Source organism: Drosophila grimshawi, unplaced genomic scaffold (genome assembly GCF_018153295.1).
Source record: "Drosophila grimshawi isolate 15287-2541.00 unplaced genomic scaffold, ASM1815329v1 contig_311, whole genome shotgun sequence".
NCBI lineage: Eukaryota > Metazoa > Arthropoda > Insecta > Diptera > Drosophilidae > Drosophila > Drosophila grimshawi.
The window spans coordinates 15,656,229-15,676,876 of record NW_025063098.1 but is presented as its reverse complement, the minus strand read 5'-3'; the positions used below and the strand labels follow the sequence as shown (position 1 = coordinate 15,676,876).

General features: G+C 36.9%; 5 protein-coding genes across 9 annotated transcripts; 4 read left to right on the top strand and 1 right to left on the bottom strand.

Moving 5' to 3' along the window:
- The first annotated feature begins 519 nt into the window (after window positions 1-519).
- LOC6567771 (hematopoietic lineage cell-specific protein) lies at window positions 520-3,276 on the top strand. Of its 2 annotated transcripts, XM_032740114.1 has the most exons (5): window positions 520-659; window positions 798-982; window positions 1,050-1,342; window positions 1,402-1,512; window positions 1,579-3,276. In XM_032740114.1, the coding sequence occupies exons 2-5, from the start codon at window positions 819-821 to the stop codon at window positions 2,682-2,684; spliced, it is 1,674 nt and encodes a 557-aa protein (XP_032596005.1). In that variant the 5' UTR covers window positions 520-659; window positions 798-818; the 3' UTR covers window positions 2,685-3,276. The 2 variants fall into 2 exon arrangements, with proteins under 2 accessions (XP_032596005.1, XP_001994130.1); XM_001994094.3 differs by lacking the exon at window positions 520-659 and having other exon boundaries at window positions 785-982; window positions 1,579-3,270.
- Window positions 3,277-4,392: 1,116 nt separating this feature from the next.
- LOC6567772 (protein Malvolio) lies at window positions 4,393-14,084 on the top strand. 4 transcript variants are annotated; one of them, XM_032739905.2, is made up of 12 exons: window positions 4,393-4,998; window positions 7,358-7,598; window positions 7,660-7,844; window positions 7,909-8,073; window positions 8,157-8,295; window positions 9,073-9,228; window positions 9,294-9,452; window positions 9,516-9,961; window positions 10,023-10,138; window positions 10,211-10,302; window positions 10,540-10,610; window positions 12,407-12,749. In XM_032739905.2, exons 2-12 carry the CDS (start codon window positions 7,359-7,361, stop codon window positions 12,477-12,479), a joined length of 1,842 nt encoding a protein of 613 aa, XP_032595796.1. In that variant the 5' UTR covers window positions 4,393-4,998; window position 7,358; the 3' UTR covers window positions 12,480-12,749. The 4 variants fall into 4 exon arrangements, with proteins under 4 accessions (XP_032595796.1, XP_032595795.1, XP_032595797.1 ...); XM_032739904.2 differs by lacking the exon at window positions 12,407-12,749 and adding an exon at window positions 10,960-11,137 and having other exon boundaries at window positions 4,415-4,998; XM_032739906.2 differs by lacking the exon at window positions 12,407-12,749 and adding an exon at window positions 11,416-11,638 and having other exon boundaries at window positions 4,416-4,998.
- A 1,754-nt stretch (window positions 14,085-15,838) lies between these two features.
- LOC6567563 lies at window positions 15,839-18,983 on the top strand. Its single transcript, XM_001994097.3, has 4 exons — window positions 15,839-15,941; window positions 17,414-17,631; window positions 17,695-18,178; window positions 18,584-18,983. The coding sequence occupies exons 2-4, from the start codon at window positions 17,568-17,570 to the stop codon at window positions 18,810-18,812; spliced, it is 777 nt and encodes a 258-aa protein (XP_001994133.2). The 5' UTR covers window positions 15,839-15,941; window positions 17,414-17,567; the 3' UTR covers window positions 18,813-18,983.
- Window positions 16,344-17,383, top strand: LOC6567562 (protein takeout). The gene is given in 4 exon segments (XM_001994096.3): window positions 16,344-16,437; window positions 16,516-16,591; window positions 16,593-16,997; window positions 17,056-17,383. Coding segments are annotated over 4 exon segments (768 nt in total). The 5' UTR covers window positions 16,344-16,367; the 3' UTR covers window positions 17,273-17,383.
- Window positions 18,984-19,013: 30 nt separating the features above from the next.
- Window positions 19,014-19,683, bottom strand: LOC6567564. The gene has a single exon (XM_001994098.3). The coding sequence runs from the start codon at window positions 19,681-19,683 to the stop codon at window positions 19,060-19,062; it is 624 nt and encodes a 207-aa protein (XP_001994134.3). The 3' UTR covers window positions 19,014-19,059.
- Between the last annotated feature and the right edge of the window lie 965 nt (window positions 19,684-20,648).

The following is a 20,648-nucleotide window of genomic DNA, read 5'->3' as shown; positions in this document are numbered from 1 at the left end:
AAAAAACTAAATAAATTTAAGCTACTTATGAAACTATAGTGTTGTAGCCCTGGTTTTAAAATTATCTCTCAGAGAGCATTGGTGCCAATAAATGACGTCATTGTATTGTACTGTGTCTGAAAAGCTTTATTTCTCTCTTTATCTCTCTATCTCTCTCTCTCTCACGTCCTACTTATGTTTTACGTATTCGCTTTGATGATATAAAAATCGCCAGCTTTTGTTATATTTGATCTCAGTCTGCGCATTCATATGTAATTACATTTGTATGTACAAATGTTTGTATTAGCAATATCAGTATCAAATAGATGATTCATGCGACTGGAAGCTGGATATATGCTGATAACAAGGTCAGATAATAACTAAGCTATGGTAGTAAACAATGAAGTGTTGAAGAATTATTCGCTGGCGCGCACTTTGAATTGCAATGTTGTGCAACACTGAAACCACACTGCTAGATGCAGTTCTTTTGAACAAGTGGTAATCGATTTCAACTGTTCGATATTTCGACTGGCTCATTGGTATTGGGTCTGGCGTACCGTGCAGCTGCATTGTATTTAAATTAATTGTTAATAGCTTAACACTTGCAAAGCAAAAGTGTTCTGCAAATTTATTAGCTCTTTTGGCATAGTCTTGTTCGTTTGGTAACTGTTTAAAACCCAGTAAGTGTATAAACAATGGCTACAAAAAGAAGTCGGCGAGTTAGCCCCTCCCTTTCACTATCAACATTTTTTTCAAGAAAAAATGAAAAAAAGACCTGTCATTTGTTTTTATCTTTTTGTTGCCAACGTTGAACGCAGATAAGAATTAGCCGTAATAGTATGTGGAAAGCAAGCGCCGGTCACCAGATACAGGCAACAAGCGCTGCCGAGGACGATGACTGGGAAACGGATCCAGATTTCGTGAACGATGTCAGCGAACAAGAGCAGCGCTGGGGCTCAAAGACAATTGATGGCAGCGGACGCGATGGAGGCGGCGCCATTGAGTGAGTCATTATTATTACCGTTATGATTAATCTCTTTAACCAAAAAAACACAAACCAACAACAACAGTATGGATAAGCTGCGCGAAGAGACTGAAAAATCGGATTTTAACAAGAAGAAGCAATTGTTAAAGGATCAGAATGCTGGCTACGGCTACGGTGGCAAATTTGGCGTTGAAAAGGATCGCATGGACAAATCGGCTGTGGGCCACGACTACCAGGGCAAAGTGGACAAGCATGCATCGCAAGTGGACTACAGCGAGGGCTTTGGCGGCAAATTCGGCGTGCAAACGAATCGCGTGGACAAATCCGCCGTCGGATGGGATCATATCGAGAAAGTGGAGAAGCACGAGTCCCAAAAGGGTAAATAATCTTCTACGAACTTCGTACTCAGTGCATAAAAACTAAATGTAAACTTGCAGACTACTCTAAGGGTTTTGGTGGTAAATTTGGCGTACAGGAGGATCGCAAGGATAAGTCGGCCGTGGGCTGGGATCACATCGAAAAGGTGGAAAAGCACGAGTCCCAGAAGGGTAAGCGCAGATTAACCTTTAATGAATCACCTTATTGACAGTTCTCTAATCCTATTACGCTTGCAGATTACTCCAAGGGCTTTGGTGGTAAATTTGGCGTACAGGAAGATCGCAAAGATAAATCGGCCGTCGGCTGGGATCACATTGAGGCGCCCCAGAAGCACGCCAGCCAGGTGGATCACAAAGTAAAGCCCATCATTGAGGGTGCCAAACCCTCTAACTTGCGCGCCAAATTCGAGAATTTGGCCAAGAACTCCGAGGAGGAAACGCGCAAGCGTGCCGAGGAGCAGAAGCGCTTGCGGGAGGCCAAAGATAAGCGCGATCGCGAGGAGGCCGCCAAGCAAACCATTGTGGAGAACACGCCGCTACCCTCTGCCGACGAGGCGCGCACTCCGCCCGCCAAAGGCAGCCGGACAGCCATCCAGACGGGTCGTTCGGGCGGCATTGGCAATGCTATCAGTGCATTCAATCAGATGCAGTCACCTGTGACAGACACGCCGCCGGCGCGCAAGGAGCAAATTGTCATACCCAAGGATCCAGCGCCAGTCGAAGCAGTTAAGCCCGCCGTGGTTGACCAGCCAGCCGCGCCAGCAGCACCAGCAGCAGTTCCTGTTGCGGTCGCACAGCCGAAAGTCAGTGCACCACCGCCTGATGTGGTGCCCCAAATAGAGATTGAGACTGTTGCGACGCCACCGCGCAGTGAGCCACAATCGCCGGCTCATGTGCCAGCCGTGGAGCCAACGCCTCAACCAGAGCCGCAACAGCAGCAGAAACAGCAGCCACAGGTGCAGTCACAACCAGAGCCGGTGCCGCAACAAGAACCGGTGCCGCAACCAGAACCTGAGCCAATCTATCAAAACCATGCTGAGGTTAAGTCTGTGTCGCCCTTGCCACAAGCAGCCGGATCACCAGCACCAGCTGCCAATGGGGCAAACGAGGAGGCCATCTATGCCAACTCGGACAATTTGTCGGACTATCTGGAGGATACAGGGACCCATGCAATTGCTCTCTATGATTATCAGGCAGCTGATGATGATGAAATATCCTTTGATCCCGATGATGTTGTCACACACATCGAGAAGATCGATGATGGCTGGTGGCGTGGATTGTGCAAGAATCGTTATGGCCTCTTTCCGGCCAATTATGTGCAAGTTGTTAATCAAAGCTCCTAATTTCTGGCAAGGGCCAGGCATCAACAAAAAAATGAAAATGCTTCCGTTTGAAATTGCTTTCAGAACAAATTCAAATTTTATTAACCACTTAGCACTGAGATCATGAAAATACTGACTGTTTAATCAAAATACCGAGTCATAATTCACCATTATATCATTTTTCATTGTTTGCCCCACTTACAACGAAAAGACGTTGGCGTTATTCTAATTATTGTAATATTTGTTACATTATAAAGCCACACGCAATATATATATTCCATTTTTTACATACATCATTCATATTCGATTTAAAAAATTGTATTTTACATTCTTTTGTATTTTTATGTGCGTATTTTTTGAAAAAAATATGCCAAAACCTATTTATATGCATTTTATACATAGCAAAAAGTTTTTTAAAAATGTTTGTGCAAATTCTAATATATTTAATTGTATTTGTTTTGGAATGTTTTGAGTAAATGTGTCAAAAGTGTGCTCACTTGTATAAAGTCTATAAATGTTTTCAATATGAATGTTAAGGACACTGACAGCAAAAAGTCTGTTCTTTTGCTTAAGAAAAGCATAATAAAGTTTATTATTAACTATATACAAAAAATGTATTTTTCACTGGTCTAAAATTGTACAAGAAAATTACAATCCTTTTTTATTTGAATATTCACAGGTAATTTGTTAATCCAAAGAACAAATTAAACTTCAGATTTCAAATACTCATTTTGATAACTGAATTAAATAAATTTAAAAATGCGAACAGGTAATAAATACGTAATAATTTTACAAAATTTAATGACGATTTTTATTTATAATTTATTAAATTGAATCAGTTCTGACACAGAAGGAGGTTAAGGAGCTGAACATCGTGGGCACTTGTTAATTTTTAAAAGTCAAAAACCATCTGTAAATATATTTATGTACATACAGAATATACCCAATTGAGGAACATCTGGTAAAGTAATGCTGAGGAACTTCCCACTTGTTCATAATCAGTTGTAAATGTGCATGAATCATCACAATTCAATTTTGCAGTTTCAGTTGACAAAGAAAAATGCAAGTTTACCGATTCCTTGGGGTTCTTTCACAATTGTAGCTGTTCGTTCAATTCTCATATTTGTGTCACAATATGTTTAATTGTATATATTCATTTAAGCCGCAGGCTTCTTTTTATATACAAAAATCACATTCTTTTGATAGCGATCACGTATCAATCAGATCGCCAAAAATTGTCGCTCCAAATAATTGGGCCGGCTAGATGTCAACGGGGATTATGATAACTTGTGCGTGTAGCGATAAGCGTTCTTGATACTGTCCTGTATTGTCTGTCAAAATTATTGGAGAGATTAATATTAATATATGAATGTGCTCTATCAGTCAATGCCAGCAAGAGAAAAGAAAAAACGAGAACCCGCTGTTACTGATAGCGGCATAATTGTAACGGAAGGCTAAGCACTTGTGACACAGCAAGTACTTTTTTGTTGTTGTCCTTCGTCCAGTGATCAAACTAGCATATGTATATCGAATATTTCACCAGGAGCATTATCACAAAATCCCCCATCACAAGTTCGCTTTTGCTCTCACAGACGTTATCAGTGGGACTCGTGAGCGTTGTTGCTCTCTATTTCAACACACTTACGTGCTGTATATGTATGCACATATATATAGATATATACATATATATATATATAGGGGCAATGAATGCCAGTCTGGCAGTCACTCAACGTCCAACGACGACAACGCGCAGAGCTGGGCAGCAGCTGTTCGTTTGGACTAAATTACCACGAAATCGACGTATCGATATATCGATATCCCAACGCTGATATTGAGTTGGACGTTTTTCGAAGTTCGAACAGCTGTTTGGCGTAAATAGCCTGGCCGTGAGTGCGAAAGAAAAGGCAAGCAGCTGGCTGCTCAACATTAATTAATAAAACACAAAACAGAAAAAGGAAAAACATAGTAAAAATAGAAACACAAATAATTGAACGCGTCGTGGATGTTGCTAAATTGCTTGACGCGCGTGCGATTGATTGAAGACAACACGCGAATATTGAGAATTGCAGTGTGTGAGTGGCAGAGACAATGCTGAACCTTTGACGCTGGCAACTCGTCCCCAAAAGTTGAACCGAACAACGGTCAACGTCACCGAAAGGAATTTCATAAATACGGCTATGCAAGAAGCAATAAATAGGCAATAATAAACGCACGTTCTGTTCGGTTTCCCCTGTGTTTGTGTAATTGTAATTGATTAACATAGACATCAATAATCTTTGAAGCTGTGTTGATTTTGTAATTTTACTGCCGCCTACCAATCATCGAGCTGTCGCAAGTACGTGTCGTTTAAGTTAATTGTCTTTTAATTGCCAATTCGCATACAGTGCAATTGACTCTATTCTGTATGTAATTTATGATGTACAGTTTTGTGCACATCTAATCACTTTTTTTTTGTGTATTTTCTCTTTTGCCACAACACATGTGTTTGTTTGAGCGAGTGTCTGTGTGTGTGTGTGTGCGTGCAGGTGTTCCAAAAAAAGAACAACAAATTTCGAAGAGAATAAAACACGCACACACACACACGCCGGCCCAGCGAGAGAGATAGAGAGAGAGTGTCATAGGAAATAGATGTGCGTCACAGAGAGAGAGAGAGAGAGAGAGAGATTCTCTCTGTTGTGGCCGGCAGTTGCCATGATTTCTTGACAATTGGAAGTCGTTAATAATATTTATGATAAGCCCTGTTCTTATCGAAAATATTATAGCTAAAACAATCGTACGAATTCCCAATTGAATTCAATTAGCTTAACTATTATGCATAATTTAAAGTCAGCACATTTGCATTTATTAGTTCTCAAGTGCAGGAAATTGTTAGACGCAATTAAATATGACAAGCAAAAATATGCACATGTATAATTTTTGTGCAAATGCGTTTGCTGTGTGCACAGCACTCAGTTCATACAGGTGTAAAACTAATGAGCGCAATTAAATGATGTATTTTTTTTTGTTATCAGCCAATACTGATTTATTCCACTGTCTTTTTTCACACAGTTTTAATAGCATCAACTGCTGGCTGAACAGACTTTTGTCCACTTAAGTACTATATACACACATTTATATATTCAATGGATCTGCGCAAATTTAGCGACGCAATTAACTTGTTGTTTGCCTACAAAAAAAAAAAAAAAAAAAAAAAAGAAAATCTACGTCCCAAAAAAATGAAGACTACCGTACTTATTTGATATATTTCACAATCTACTTTAGTTTCCAAAATATTTTAAACGTGCAACGGATTGTAAATAATTTATTTCATTTCATGATAAGATGACAAAAAACATATTTTTGAGAGTAGTTATGAGTGATAAGCACGAAGAGGTTCCATAAATATATAAATATGAGTCCGTCGATTTGTTCAACGAGTTATCGCAACTCAGGTGTTTCAAAATAAAACACCAACCATCTATTTATAATTACAGCTGCTGATAAGCAGCACTCGTTTTTGTTGAAATAACACATTTTACCGTTAATATGCGGCAACTGTCTAAGCAAAAATCCATTGCCATCAGTCAAAACAGCAATTCAAGAGAACTTCAGCAACAACTATTTCACTTTGAGTCGCAACAATTAACCATAAAATGAAAATCTATACCCAATGTAGTTGGGGCCTTTAAATGGCGCCAAGCATAATTAGACAATTCATATGATTTGGCTCATTAGTTAAGTCGACAAGTCGATAGCTTTAACATCTCAGTGGAGCCAGCGAGCTCGAAAGCTGCGTTTGTCAAGGTGAACCAGACGACTGGTATTTCCAACAAGCTCCATACATGCCCAGACGACAAAGCTAACATATCCATATATACATAATTATACTAGGCATAGACATGATGTGCAGATTTCTGGCCAAAAAAGCTGCAAAGAATAGGGCATAATAAATAAGAAGAAAAAACGAGAGAGATACACAAAGTTCTCAAAGTTTCAACGTATTTGCTACTTAGGTTATTCACCTGCAGCTTGTGCAACAGGTAACCTTATTTGTTAAAAATAACTATAAAAAACTCTTCACGTGTTTGGTTCATTTTAAATATGCTCGTTTTGCTTATATTGAATTACTCACACACAGCTGTATAAATGCCCATCACGAATTCCGTTTTTTTATTTTTATTGAATTGCTTATATACAATTTATTTATAATAATAACAACAAAAAAATCGCGAATTTAGTAAGAGACTGCGCTTCAATGTTTTTGGTACAATTTCAATCTATTTATTAATACAATTAACACATTTCCTTGCGAAATTCAAATAAATAAATACTTTTAATTTTCTTATCGAAATACAGTGAGGCTTGTCTATAGTGATAGATATAATTATTACAATATTTTGCAGAATATTTGTTTGTTTTTAATATTCTGTCAAACCAGGAAATTGTATTATAAATATTATTTTCGTTATTTCCAAACAGCTATGTTGAAGACAATAAATATAATAATTAATACAATAAAGTAATAAATACATAAATAATCGTTTCCATTAATAAAATAAATAAATATTAATTCAATATTAAATAATTAATATAGATTTATGTAGATATTTAATTTTTTGTTAGACTACGCTCTCAAATTGAATTGTTTGTCGCGTACTGGCCTTAAAAAATGTACTTAATTTAGTTATATTCAATATATTTCAAATATTTCACAGCATGGCCTCAAATGAGGGATATCACAATAAAATAGAGCCCGGTGCAGCTGGCGCTGGCGATGAACAGGCTTCAGGTTCTGGCTATAATAGTGCGCGTGGCAGCAATGGATCCGCTGCTGCCGCCGGAAACAGCAGGCAGTTGCACCAGCAGGTGCTCGATGAGAACACATATCTGAAGCCCTCGAAACAGGCCTATTTCAGCGACGAAAAGGTGCTGATACCCGACGATGAGCGCCTAAATGTACGTTTTAAATAAATACATTGTTTGCATATTTAATTAACGAATAACTTTATGTACACAGATCGGTTTCAGCTTTCGCAAGCTGTGGGCCTTCACTGGCCCCGGTTTTCTCATGTCCATTGCGTATCTAGATCCCGGCAATATTGAATCCGATATGCAATCGGGCGCCGCAGCCCGATATCAAATACTCTGGGTGCTGTTATGGGCCACCGTATTGGGCCTGCTTATGCAACGCTTGGCTGCAAGGTAAGCTTCTCGCTATCAGCTATTCGATATATATATCTATATACTATATACTATTTACACGTAGGCTGGGCGTTGTCACTGGCCTGCATCTGGCGGAGATGTGCTATCGGCAATACAAACGTGTGCCGCGTTGGATACTCTGGATTATGATTGAGATTGCCATCATTGGCTCCGATATGCAGGAGGTCATTGGCACGGCCATTGCCATATATCTGCTATCCAATAAAGTGTATGTCTACATTCATTATACATATACATATACATCATATTTAAGATTGAGCTTAACACTATCGATTCGTTAATTTGTTGCAGTGTGCCTTTGTGGGGTGGTGTTCTGATCACCATTGTTGATACATTTACGTTCCTATTTCTGGATAAGTATGGCTTACGTAAACTGGAGTTCCTATTTGGTTTCTTAATCACTGTCATGGCCATCACATTCGGCTATGAGGTAAGTAAATTGTGATTACCCAGAATAACTTCCCCTTTTCAGGTGGCTCCCAAATTAAATGCTTTACGGGCATACAAATAAGCCAAATCTGTTTAGCCAGTTGTTATTTTTTACCCTCTTTCTTTAATTTTTATTTCGTTTTGTTTTCGCTGAACACATTTTAATAGCATTTTGTTCTATCGTCACAAATTGCAATAGGCAATTGTCGAGCACGTCTGTCGGGGGGCGTTACTCATGCCCATATCTTTCAATTGAGTCGAACCGCAGTTGCCGTCCCTATTCCCGTTGCATTCCCATTGTTATGATCTTTTTGGCATTGTTTGCTTTTTTTCTCAGTCCATTTTGCTCAGTGATGATAACTAAAATATATACATCCATATTTGTATATATCTGACAAAACACAAACAATTATATCATGTAACTGAACTGCCGCCTGGGCGTCAGACGATTAAATAAGTGGTTGACGAGTGTAGGTTCGTTCTTGAAATGGCAACTATTTTTATTCATAAGATTCTTATTATGTGTCATTGCGATTGCCGGAAAAGCACCGCAACTGCTATTTCTGATAAGCGATAGGGGGTTCATCTTTAAGAGCTTATCAGAGTTGTTTGCTAAGAGTACTGAGAATCTGTGGGGAATTTTTATTTATATAATTGTTTGTTTTTCAGATTAATGCAAACAAATATTTAACTTTCTGCATAAGATCCTTATGCATTCTTTACAATTCTCATTATTATATATTAAATATTCATTTTTGCTTTCTTTCTAAACTTGTAGTACATTGTCTCCGAGCCCAATCAGGGTGAATTGTTGGAGGGCATGTTTGTGCCTTGGTGCAAAGATTGCAATTCGGATGTGCTGCTGCAGGCAGTGGGCATAGTTGGTGCCGTCATTATGCCACACAATCTCTATTTGCACTCTGCTTTGGTCAAGGTAAGGAATTATATAATTATGATTAAGTAAACCACTTTGTAATCTCTCCTATATTTGGCTTACAGTCTCGCGATGTGGATCGTCGCCAGCCAAAGAAAGTGAGCGAAGCGAATTTCTATTTCTTCATTGAGGCTTCCGTAGCGCTGTTTGTGTCTTTTATTATAAATCTGTTTGTTATGGCGGTATTTGCGCACGGCATGTACGGCAAGACCAATCAGGATGTGGTAGGTCAAATGTAATTTTAACATTTGTTAACTGTTAACCGTTAATAACTGTCGTTTTATTAGTTGGATGTGTGCGAAAACAAGCCCATGTACGAGGATGCCAGGTTAGCGTTTAAAGACAGTCATAATAATACAGATATCATCAGTCCGGATCTGTACAAGGGCGGCCTGTTCCTGGGCTGCACATTCGGCGCCGCGGCCATGTATATTTGGGGCGTGGGCATTCTGGCTGCCGGCCAGAGCTCCACAATGACTGGCACGTATGCGGGCCAGTTCTCCATGGAGGGTTTCCTCAATTTGCAATGGCCGCGTTGGTGTCGCGTGCTTGTCACGCGTTGCATTGCCATTGTACCAACCTTCTGTCTGGCCATGTTCAGTAAAATGGAGGATCTAACCAGTATGAATGATATACTAAATGCAGTCATGTCGCTCCAGCTGCCATTTGCAGCCATCCCGACCATAGCATTCACATCGTCTGCGGCCATAATGGGTGAATTTGTGAATGGGATGTGAGTGTTTTGTGAATCTTCCGTTTTGTATTTGTATTTTAAATATCATCTCTTCTGATAGTGGCAACAAAATCGCCTCCATATTACTGACCATCGTGGTAATTGGCGTTAATTTGTACTTTGTGGTCGTGCAAGTGGAAACCCTGGAAATTAAAGGTGGCATGTTGGCTCTTGTCTGTAAGTATTCCATCGAATTGCTGACAATTGACTTAATCGACTAATGTTACTCTCTTTTTTGTCTTTTGCCAGGCATATTCGCAATATTATACCTACTATTTGTGTTATATCTTGTAATACATATGGCCGCCTGCATGGGCAATAAGCGTCTGATAAACAGTCGGGTAAGTAGTAACAAAACCGGCGACGCTTATCAATAGTCGTGACTACAAGCCCGTTTATGAATTGACTATTTAACCAGTCAATCATAAAATTTGTGATGACATTGGTTATCGTGCGAAATGTATTTTATCTATTTACGTGACTGCCGGCAGACACTTTAAGAGGCTTTACATGTCGCCACTTGAAGATAAGTTCATCTACAACAAGCTAACGCTTTGATTTTCACTCTTTCTCAACAGTGGGTGCAACGTTTTGTGTTACCAAGCCAGAATAGCTTTTCGATAAAGAATGCCAACTCGACGTATGCCAGGTATGTTCAATCATAATTTTTGCATATGAAATCACAACATTTGCTACACACACACACACACAAAATCACACACACAAAATCACACACACTTTGTACATAAACACATACTGCACACTTCACACCGCCTGCCTAAGTCTTTGAATGGGTAACTAATCACTGTCCTCTAACTATACGTACTATTCTAATATCAATTGACTTTTCAATTTCCCAGCACACCTAATGCTGTATACTATCTCTTTCAATCTACTAATCTTCTGCTCTGCCATCCGGTTATTCCTTTTAAATACTAAAAACTAACACTTAATCCCAAAACATGTTCCTATGCTCTTCTCCTTTCGATTATTCACAGTGATGTTACCTTAGTTGTAGACGATAAAACTATAACTACGACTACAGCCAAAACTGTCGATACTATTTCGGATAAAGTTGCTTAATGATCGCATATTAGATCATTAGCTGCTTCAATATATTTACTAACTTAGTTTGTTCGGGAAGCCTTACACATTTGTGATATTAACACTATTCACACACAATTCATCAATATCAATATCTAAAAAGGTTTTTAATTATAACTGCATGAATTCATGCGATAACTGTTTCTATCAATTAACACAATATTTGTAAGTTTCTGGTAAGTCCTAAGTAAGCATTATAATACTCGCACTGGGTTATTATCAGGCACGGTATATTATTATTGTATGTAAGCTAGAACGCTTAGTGTAATAAATAAAGTATGCATTTAATAGTACTATATTGTAAAAGTGTTTTTTGCTTTTGATTTATTATATTATATATATGCTGTAAGCTAGTTCTTGAGTGCTGGATGGGATCTCTGAAGTTGCTACCCGGAATTGGAGCCTTTAAATGGAAGCTTATTATGTTCCACGAATTTGTAATAATCTATTGATTTAGTATTATTTCGAGTACAGGTTTATATCTTTGCATTGGATATACAATATATATGTCGGATAAAGCTCTTCTGGTCATTTATGGTATAAGGCTTAATTGCATTGCATTCATCCATTTGGCCTGGCTAATTTAACAAAATAAAACCTTCACAACAAAATTAACATTTACGAAAATGTGTTGCTAATTTATTTAACTATTTTCTTATATTACAAATTCTTTTTTATTATATGTGTGTGCGTGACTACTCCCACTTGTTTCCACTATGTCCACTATGATCTGTGTGTCTTATACTTAACACACATACACATACACTCGCTCCACTACTCTTATACTGTATCCCACTCTACTGTTTCTGTGTGACGTTCGCTACTACTGCAAATACAAATATACAAATAAAAATACCTCAACTGTACTGGACTAATTGATCTATCATTTTTGGCTAATTGAAAAAAACAAAACAAAACAAAACTGTGCAAAAAAATCTTTCAAAATTGACAAATGATTTTGTTGGCAATGGTACAAAATTATTATTTTTTTTTTTAAAAAGCTTTCGAATGGCAAGCAAACAAAAGATAAATAAAAAAACCAACAACAAATTGCTCGTAATATGCAAAAATTGAAGACATTGTTTGGAACAACATTAAAATAGCCAACTAAATTAATTAGCATTTCGACAGTTTAGCACATACAAACACACAAAAAAAAAAATCATTCAACAAAAATTCGAATTGAACTCATTTCAATTGTTTATTTAAATTTGCAAATGCGCTGCTGCACGTGCCGCCAAATTTGTTTATCCATTTATTGGACTAACAAAATCAACGCAATTGCGGCACAATCACCGAACCAACAAACAACCGCAACACATGTGGATGCCACCTCAATAGTGAGCTGACGCTTAACGACAATGGAATCTCCATAAACTCCTTTACCAACTCGCCAAGAAATGTCACCTCTTAAGCTTTCTCGATGTTTATGTTTATTCCAATGCTCGATGTACTTAATAAAATTTGAATTTGCTTTTGAAAGTGGTCTAAAGCATAGCTTGTATTGTTTAATATTAAGGATTAGTTAGTTTATTATTATTCCGATTTGTCCAACTAAGTATTTATGACGAATTTACGTAGTTTTCTTTGTTTTAAAATGTCTCCATAAGTAGATAATTTTGTACATATGTTTGTATATACATATAGATGAAAAAAACTCAAAATAAAAATATATTTAATTTTGGCCACTGTTGTGATATTTGATTATTTATTTTGTATCTCATTTTACCCGTAATGCTAATTTGTATAGTATATATAGAAATATGTATTATGATTTCTCTTCTCTTTTTCATTTTCCTATGAAAGTGATTCACATACAATTACAATACATACTAACAAGAAAGTTGGCTAAGATGACACTATGTCATGTATTATACGAAATATATTGCGTGAATAATTTTGATAGTTGCTAAAAAACTGTATTGTTTTTCTTGCTCTCCCAACGGAATCCATTGTTTAAGATCAATTTACGTGGGGGCTCCTATTTAGAACCATATTTAGTAACTCTCTTGGGTCTCCTATAAGACATAACTGCTCATCATTATTTGCATATACATAAACACTCTCACACACACACACCCACACACCCACACTCACACACTTATTCATTGACATTTATTATATATTTAATTTGCAGAATTGCCACCAATGGGGACACAGATGCGGAGGTTATGGAAGGTGAGGATGCGTAGCCATTACTGTTCTGCACTGATTCCGATGACAGTGAGGAGGTTTGTTTCACCAGCAACAACAATGAGCTGAATTGCCACAGCAGCAACTTGGACACGAATGTGGTCATCAGCTAGCAGTCACTTTTGTTCTGCCCTAACAAATCGTCCGTCAAGAAGCACAAAGTTGCCACGTTTTGTATGGGCGTTATCATATTATATCACAGACACGGCCCTGCTTACGTACGGCAACTTTTGGTTTCCTGAGATCTGGCCATATCGAGCGAAAACGTGGGAATTAGTGTAATACTTTTTCATAGCATATTTATTTTAACATGTTGAACGGAGTATACCAAAAACGAAAAGAGAGGATTTCATAGCAAACAAAACTACATACACCATATAAATATTCGCATAGATCTGCAAAGAACTATGCGAAAAATATGTGTCATCAAAAAATGTTCATCAAATCAGAGTAATGTAATTGATAATAATTCATATAATATAACATATTTTAAATATATTGTCTAGATTACTTATAAGGCTGTGAACTGAAAAAGAGAAATCAATTTATCAAACAATAATATGTTAATCGTAAACAATGTGTATTTAAATAAGTGTGTACCATTTCAAAAAACATTCTAAATATTTTTAGTTGAGTTGTGCTCTATATTTAATATATCGAGGATTTTAATTGTACTATAAAATGTTTATATCAATTCGCAATTTTATTCAACGCATTTGCACAATTTGTAATATTTCCCACTTTTGCTACTTCAAATTGTTTTTTTTTAATTGTTATCTATAAAAATTTAAATAAATGATGATAGTATCAATAAGTACAAAATAAATTGTGTTTTTCGCTGTTTGAAGGAGGGATTCAAAGATAAATCAATTTTGATTGGTTTGAAAAACCAATACACCGACGTGGATTCCATCTCGATCCCCACGAATGTCTCCTATAACCGTCAAGCTCCTTAGGACACATTCTTGAAAACGACTCTCATATTAGAAGTTACACACAAACATTGTGTATAATAAACATTTTACACATTTAATTAAATATAAATAAATCGCTAAGTTGATGGGATATAATAATACCCAGTTGTCATTGACCCATTAATTTTTTAATTTTATTGTGTGAGAATCTGTTTAGAAAATCAATTGCGTGGCTACACACACTAATTGCTTATATTATAAACTTAAATACTACAAATGAGTGCCGTGGGGTATTATCAGTCTCACTTAACTCACTTATTTTACGATAACTACTTATTATCTCGACTTTTTCACTTTGTCATGACGTTTAAGAATCTGTAATGGATTCAAATAGCTGCTGTTAAAATAAAATAAAAATTAAATGCTTTATAATGATAATGTGGCATTTGCTACTATCAATTATATAAAGCTATTAAGTGCTAAATTTTAAGGACACTTCCGGATTTTAATGTGAGACGTAAATTATTGGATTGTATAAAAAATGGCGAAAAATTGTTTCTTGGTTTCATTTTTATTAACTTTACTTAATAAAGATATAATGATTTATAAAACATTATTTATGCTTTCAGCACCTGTCATCATATTTTTGCAACTATTGAATATGCATCCTGATATTTGATTTGATGCACTGGTTTCAATATGAAAATGATTTGAAAGTATTTATAAGACACCATTAATTTCAAAACTGTACTGCAGCCTACGTTTCAACTTTGAAATGGATCAGAATATCTCGATTAATGAGCTCATCAACTCAATTGTTAACATGTGACTGAACCAACGTTTCGATAGAAACGTTTAAACACACAATATGCTAATTTCAGTTAAGATACTTTTTTTTTTTTAAAATAAAATATAATAAATATTTGCATTAAATAATCGTTGAGAAATAAATAGCTCATAAATTTGTTTAAATTTCAGTTTTCTAGGTAACAATTCATATATATAATTATCTGTTATTGCCATGCAGTAGATCGATCAACTGTAAAATAAAAAAGCTCTTCAATTAAAAGCTAAACCTGTCTCAATTAATCGTAAACTATGGTGAATTGCAAAAACTTGTTCTGATCATCGATATTCCTAAATCTGCCTATCCAATGAGATTGAAGCATTTGTTGGAAAATATTCACCATTTGAATGTGACGGGCTATGCATGTGCTAAAATAATGTATTGTATGGGGAAAGTTTACTTATTGTGCACCAATACGTGTGTACAGGAAATATACTCGAAATTCCGGATAGTAAATATTATAGTGAGATATTTTGTGCAGTCTCATAGCTATGGATGTCAAGAAGTGCCAAGTTTCGAAAGCTAAACTGATCAATCAGATTAATTATAAATTATAAATTCAACAGGCGTGTCCGAGTCAGTTCGGATTTATATTGAAGGTCCAAACAGAACTTTTTTATTTTATTGTGAAACAAAATAATTTTACAAAAACAAAAACATTACAAAAATACTCTCTTGCAACCAAATGGTAAATGCAAAGTTGAAACAGCTGTCAGACATACACACAGCCAGACAGACAGCCAGACAGACACCTACCTAAAGACTTATCAACAGTAATGATATTAAATTATATTACTATATGAATTTCTGTATTTACAGCTGGAGAGCTGGTTTGAAATTCCGATCTGAACATAGCTATCAATACACTGTTTGATGCCAACTGGATTACGTTTTGCAATGAACCGGAAAAGCCATATTGGAGGTAATTACAGGTGTAATTCTGAGCATAATCGAAGATATATTTCATAATGTGTCTTACGATGACTTGTTCCTACCGAGCAAGCTCAAATACATAATATAATAAAGCCTTTTCTCTGTAGTGTCACATATCAATAATAAAAATGGTTTTTTGGTATACAAAGTTAAGACAAATTACAAACTGAAAGTAGATGATTAAGGTATGAATATCTCTATAAATATAAATGTCATTGCTATATAAAAATTGTATATTCCCCACTAATTGAACAAATACTAAAACTGAGGAGACTGAGGAAAGCTCGTGCTTGTTTTCAAATAACCGGTTCTAAAACTAGGCGAATTTGTTGGCCTTACAAATGCATTTTCAATATATGCAATACATTTTTGAGCTAAAACTGCTGAGGCTAACGCAAGTGCATCTGATTTGAGAATGCGTAAAATATTAGTTGGTATAATCAGTCTACAAGTGCTGTTTGTTGCATTGAAGTGCCAAACATTACGTGGGTAGTCCAAAAGTAAACTGTGTGCCATCGGCAAATTAAAAAGATTATTTTTCTTCGAACTGTTCACATCAATAGCAAAGGATATAAAGAAGTGTCGTTTTGGGGATGCCAAATGCATTATCGAGTCTATGAATGCCATAATAAAACATTATCAGAGGTATACCCGGTATTGGACTGAAGCCTATAGATATTGTAGATATCAAAGATTCGGATATTTGGAACAATGCTGTGTTCGGTGGATTTTGGTTTCAATTCAAGTTATCCAATCAAGTGAATTATGGTTTCGAGAATACGACGATAACGCGCATCAAAGGATTCGGCAAAGATCCCACTGCCAGCACAATGGAGATATACGGCCAGATACCCAGCCTGACACACAAGGGTGACTATTTAGCCAAAGGACAGTTATGGCTGATTAACGTAAATGCCAGTGGAGAATCAACATCAGATTTTCAGAATTTGCGATTTATCTTAAAACTCAAAGTCACACAGGAATATCGGAATAATAAGCGTTACTTAAAAATCTACGAGCTGGTGCCGAGTATTCAGATTAGTCGGTAAGTTGCAACAACAATTATCTATTCGGTGTAGCAATAAAAAAATGTTCATCTTCAGATGGATTCTTTTGTTGGGTAACCTTTTTCCAGAGAACATGGATCTTGCAATCCATGTAAATAAATTGATCAATAGCAATTGGTTGGCGTTCTGGAATGAATTGGAACCAGCGTTCTTAAATGTTTTCAGAGGTGTTTTTACCGGTATGCTTGAAGATATTTTTCAAAAAGTACCCTATGATGATTTGTTCCTCAAGGATGGAGAGACTGGAACATAAATTAATATAAACATGTATTGCAGCAGCTATGTAAAGTGTATGCAATTTAAAAATCCGGTTTTCCATATTGTTCGCAAATGCTTACATCCGCTGCTAAATAAACTATATATATATATATTTATATATTGATTTTATTCACAGTTCAACGTCGGCCAAAGCAGGTTCTCAGTTGCATAAAGTCGCGTCGTATTCTGATAAAAATTTGTCGTGACTTACAGTTAGTGCAACTGGTTTTAAGGTTAACTATTGTACAATTGTGCTGAGTGTTACTAATACTAAACAATCAGCGCAAAAAATGACTAAGTTTTATTTGCTCATTTTATTCAGTCTATTTAAGACGACTTTTGGCGTACAACTGCGTAAGCAAACATAACTTTTGAGTTAAGTTACAAATTTAATTCAAATATAATTATACTTTTCAGCTGCCTATATAGAGAAATGCCATTTCGGTGACTCAAAATGTTTGGTGAGAAGCATCAACGATTTTGTGCGTAATTATCCCAAGAATGCAGCTGAGATTGGGTTGCCAACGCTGGATGCAATCAATGTGAAAGACGTTTCGGTTCCCGAAAAGCCAAATGATGCACCAATTTATCTCAGCTTTTACTTCACAAACAATGTGTACAAGGGCTTCAACAATGCCACAATTACTCACGTGACGGGCTTCAACAAAAATCCAACTAAAGATCAAATTGAAATTCAGGCACGCATACCAAGTTTGGTGCATGAGGCAACCTATCATATGCAGGGGCGCTACCTGTTGTTTGTTGCTAATACAACGGACAAATTGCTTTCGGATTATCAGAATTTACAACTGACGATTACGATTAAGATCACACTGGAATACCGCAACAACAAGCGCTACTTAAAAATCTATGAATTGGTGCCAAAAGCCGATCTAGATCGGTGAGTATTATCACTAAGCAGACAATCAAAGGGGTATCATTGTCTCGACATAAAAAATTCGACGAAATTACTGACATTCCCTGATACCCTGTTTTAGATGCGCATAAAGTCACAAAATTTTATTCAATAGTTAAACCACCCCATTTTATGAAAGGTTTTTACATCAGGCTCAACAGCTAAAAGCTCGCACACAAAAACACAAGGATAGAGTGTTGCTGCTATCTTCGCACACATTCAAGGATCTTGCATTATAGCTGTTTTTTATCGAACACATTCATAACCAACTAGGACCTACTAGAAAATGATGAAGGTTTTAGTCAATTTGACGCCACTTTTTATTGTCTACTTAGTGGTATTATTTGACATATGCTGAATAAGATTTTTAAACTTTACTTTAAATTACAGCTGGATCGTTTGGATGGATAATTTGTATAGAGAAAATACGGATCTTACAATTGCCCTAAATCATATTATGAACGAACACTGGGTAGAGTTTTGGAATGGCGTTGAGCCCACTATTCTTAAGAACATTGCCACATGCCTTGAGGGCATGCTAAGCAAGTTCTTTGAAACAGTGTCCTACGACGACATGTTTTTACCAGTCGAAATTTGGAATGAATCGTCAGATTATTAAATATAAATATAGTATTCAAATTTCAGTCTCTGATCGATTGGAAACTGAAACCAGAGGCAGCTAAAATTACATTAGAAACTGGAATCTTTTTCTTTATTTACTGACTTGACTGAATTTTTTTTTTATTTTCTTAGCGGGGCTTTTTGATGAATATACTAAAATAAATGTAACATAACTATAAGATTTAATTTCATCTGTAGATTTATTGAAATAACTAAAAAGTACTTATATATTTATAATTTGTTGTTCAATCATTTGTTTTGCCCCGATTGAGGAACTTGCCATCCAGTTTCATCTCATCGTAGAAGATGTGATCGTTGTAACTCTCATCGCGATGAAACATGTGTTGGTATCCTTTTGTGCGGCTGCCACGCTTCAATTTGCGATGATCGGCGGCAAGTTTGAGCAGTTTTTGGTGGCGATGCGGCTGGCCAAGATGCTGCAGCGGTGTTGCCTCATCGTATGGCAGTCCAGTGTCCAGATTCTGGCGCTTGGGTCGTCGCCAGCCCCAACGCATCCGCTGCACTGCCGGCGGTGGCAGTGGCATCAACATTGTGCGAGTTGGAAGCCTTTTTGGCTTTCGTTTCGATTGCCAAATGTCCTTGAACTGATCGACTACATGGCAGGTGGGCATATCCTTTGGCTTGGGTATGCTGTCGTCCAGTTTGGGCGGACATTGCAGCACGTAGTACAGACCGGAAGTGGAGGAAGTGTTGGACAAGTGGAGCATCCTTAGAGGAACTTTATAGTAGGCAAACATGTTGCGTTCCACAACGATTGCAGGTGCAAATCCCAACTGGACCAGTAGCAGGATCACCAGCAGCAGCAGCAGCTGCAACAGCTGCTGCAGTCGCAATGTCAACTGCCACATTTTTGAAGTTCAATCTGAACTGAACGATTATTGGCACTTTTATAAATGCACCAAAAGTTTTCAGCTTGAGTGCATTTCGGATAACTTGCGGTTTGGCAACATTAAAATGGCTTTAGTACGTATTTGTTACAACAGGTTTTCCTAGCAACCGTTGAAGTTGAACGAACCTAGCTAGCAGCTAGCGAGGCCTAGGCCTAGGTCAATCAATTGCTTGCCAAATATAAATAGCAATAGTAAAACTTTTACAAGCGGAAGTCATGCAAGAAACTGTTGCTTGCTTGTTTGCTTAGACACAATGTTGCTGCCTGCCTGTCTGTCTTGATTTGCAACATTGTTGCGCCGGGCGCAACAGTTATTTGAATTTTGGCGCCTGCGCTTGGCTTTTGCTATAAATTCGCTTTGTTTGCGTGGGGAAGCGACTTGTGTTGTGGGTGCTTTGAAGTGCACCCCAATTGTTGCGCATATGCAACAGTTTTTGGCGTGACTGCAAAGCATTTGGCATTTGTTTGGCTGCCATAGAAATTGTAAGCGTTTTGTGGCTTAGTCTTTGACAGCTCTGCTGACAATTTAGCATGCAACTAATTTCACAGCTTAGCGAGTTACAGAAAGCTTTTGTAATTAGATTCTTGTTGGATTTTGACCTGGCCATCGGATAAAATATACATGTATGCATGAGTAATTCCCTCACATATTTAGATATATATTTAAAACAAAATATTTGCATGTAATTTAAGTTTGCACTCCGATATTTTCATATCAGAATAATTGAGTACTTTTAGCTGCAAGCCCATCTGAATTGAGCATCGATTTCCGCAATGAAAAATATATCGATTTTTGTTTGGAACAATGGAACACCCTGTGCGGTAAATGATCTAAATATGCTAATGTACTAAGAACTGTTATTAAATTAATGTTTTTAAAATAACTAGTTATGACTTAGATGTGGGTTAGAAGTAATGCCAAAG

Excerpts from the sequence above, each read along its gene's own strand:
- LOC6567771 (XM_032740114.1), top strand. The coding sequence starts at position 819 with ATGTGGAAAGCAAGCGCCGGTCACCAGATACAGGCAACAAGCGCTGCC. Across the intron at positions 983-1,049 it reads GATGGAGGCGGCGCCATTGA|TATGGATAAGCTGCGCGAAG; the intron begins GTGAGTCATTAT and ends CAACAACAACAG. Across the intron at positions 1,343-1,401 it reads GAAGCACGAGTCCCAAAAGG|ACTACTCTAAGGGTTTTGGT; the intron begins GTAAATAATCTT and ends GTAAACTTGCAG.
- LOC6567772 (XM_032739904.2), top strand. The coding sequence starts at position 7,359 with ATGGCCTCAAATGAGGGATATCACAATAAAATAGAGCCCGGTGCAGCT. Across the intron at positions 9,962-10,022 it reads GGTGAATTTGTGAATGGGAT|TGGCAACAAAATCGCCTCCA; the intron begins GTGAGTGTTTTG and ends CTCTTCTGATAG. Across the intron at positions 10,611-10,959 it reads GCCAACTCGACGTATGCCAG|TGATGTTACCTTAGTTGTAG; the intron begins GTATGTTCAATC and ends GATTATTCACAG.
- LOC6567563 (XM_001994097.3), top strand. The coding sequence starts at position 17,568 with ATGACTAAGTTTTATTTGCTCATTTTATTCAGTCTATTTAAGACGACT. Across the intron at positions 17,632-17,694 it reads GACTTTTGGCGTACAACTGC|CTGCCTATATAGAGAAATGC; the intron begins GTAAGCAAACAT and ends TATACTTTTCAG. Across the intron at positions 18,179-18,583 it reads CCAAAAGCCGATCTAGATCG|CTGGATCGTTTGGATGGATA; the intron begins GTGAGTATTATC and ends TTTAAATTACAG.
- LOC6567564 (XM_001994098.3), bottom strand. The coding sequence starts at position 19,683 with ATGTGGCAGTTGACATTGCGACTGCAGCAGCTGTTGCAGCTGCTGCTG.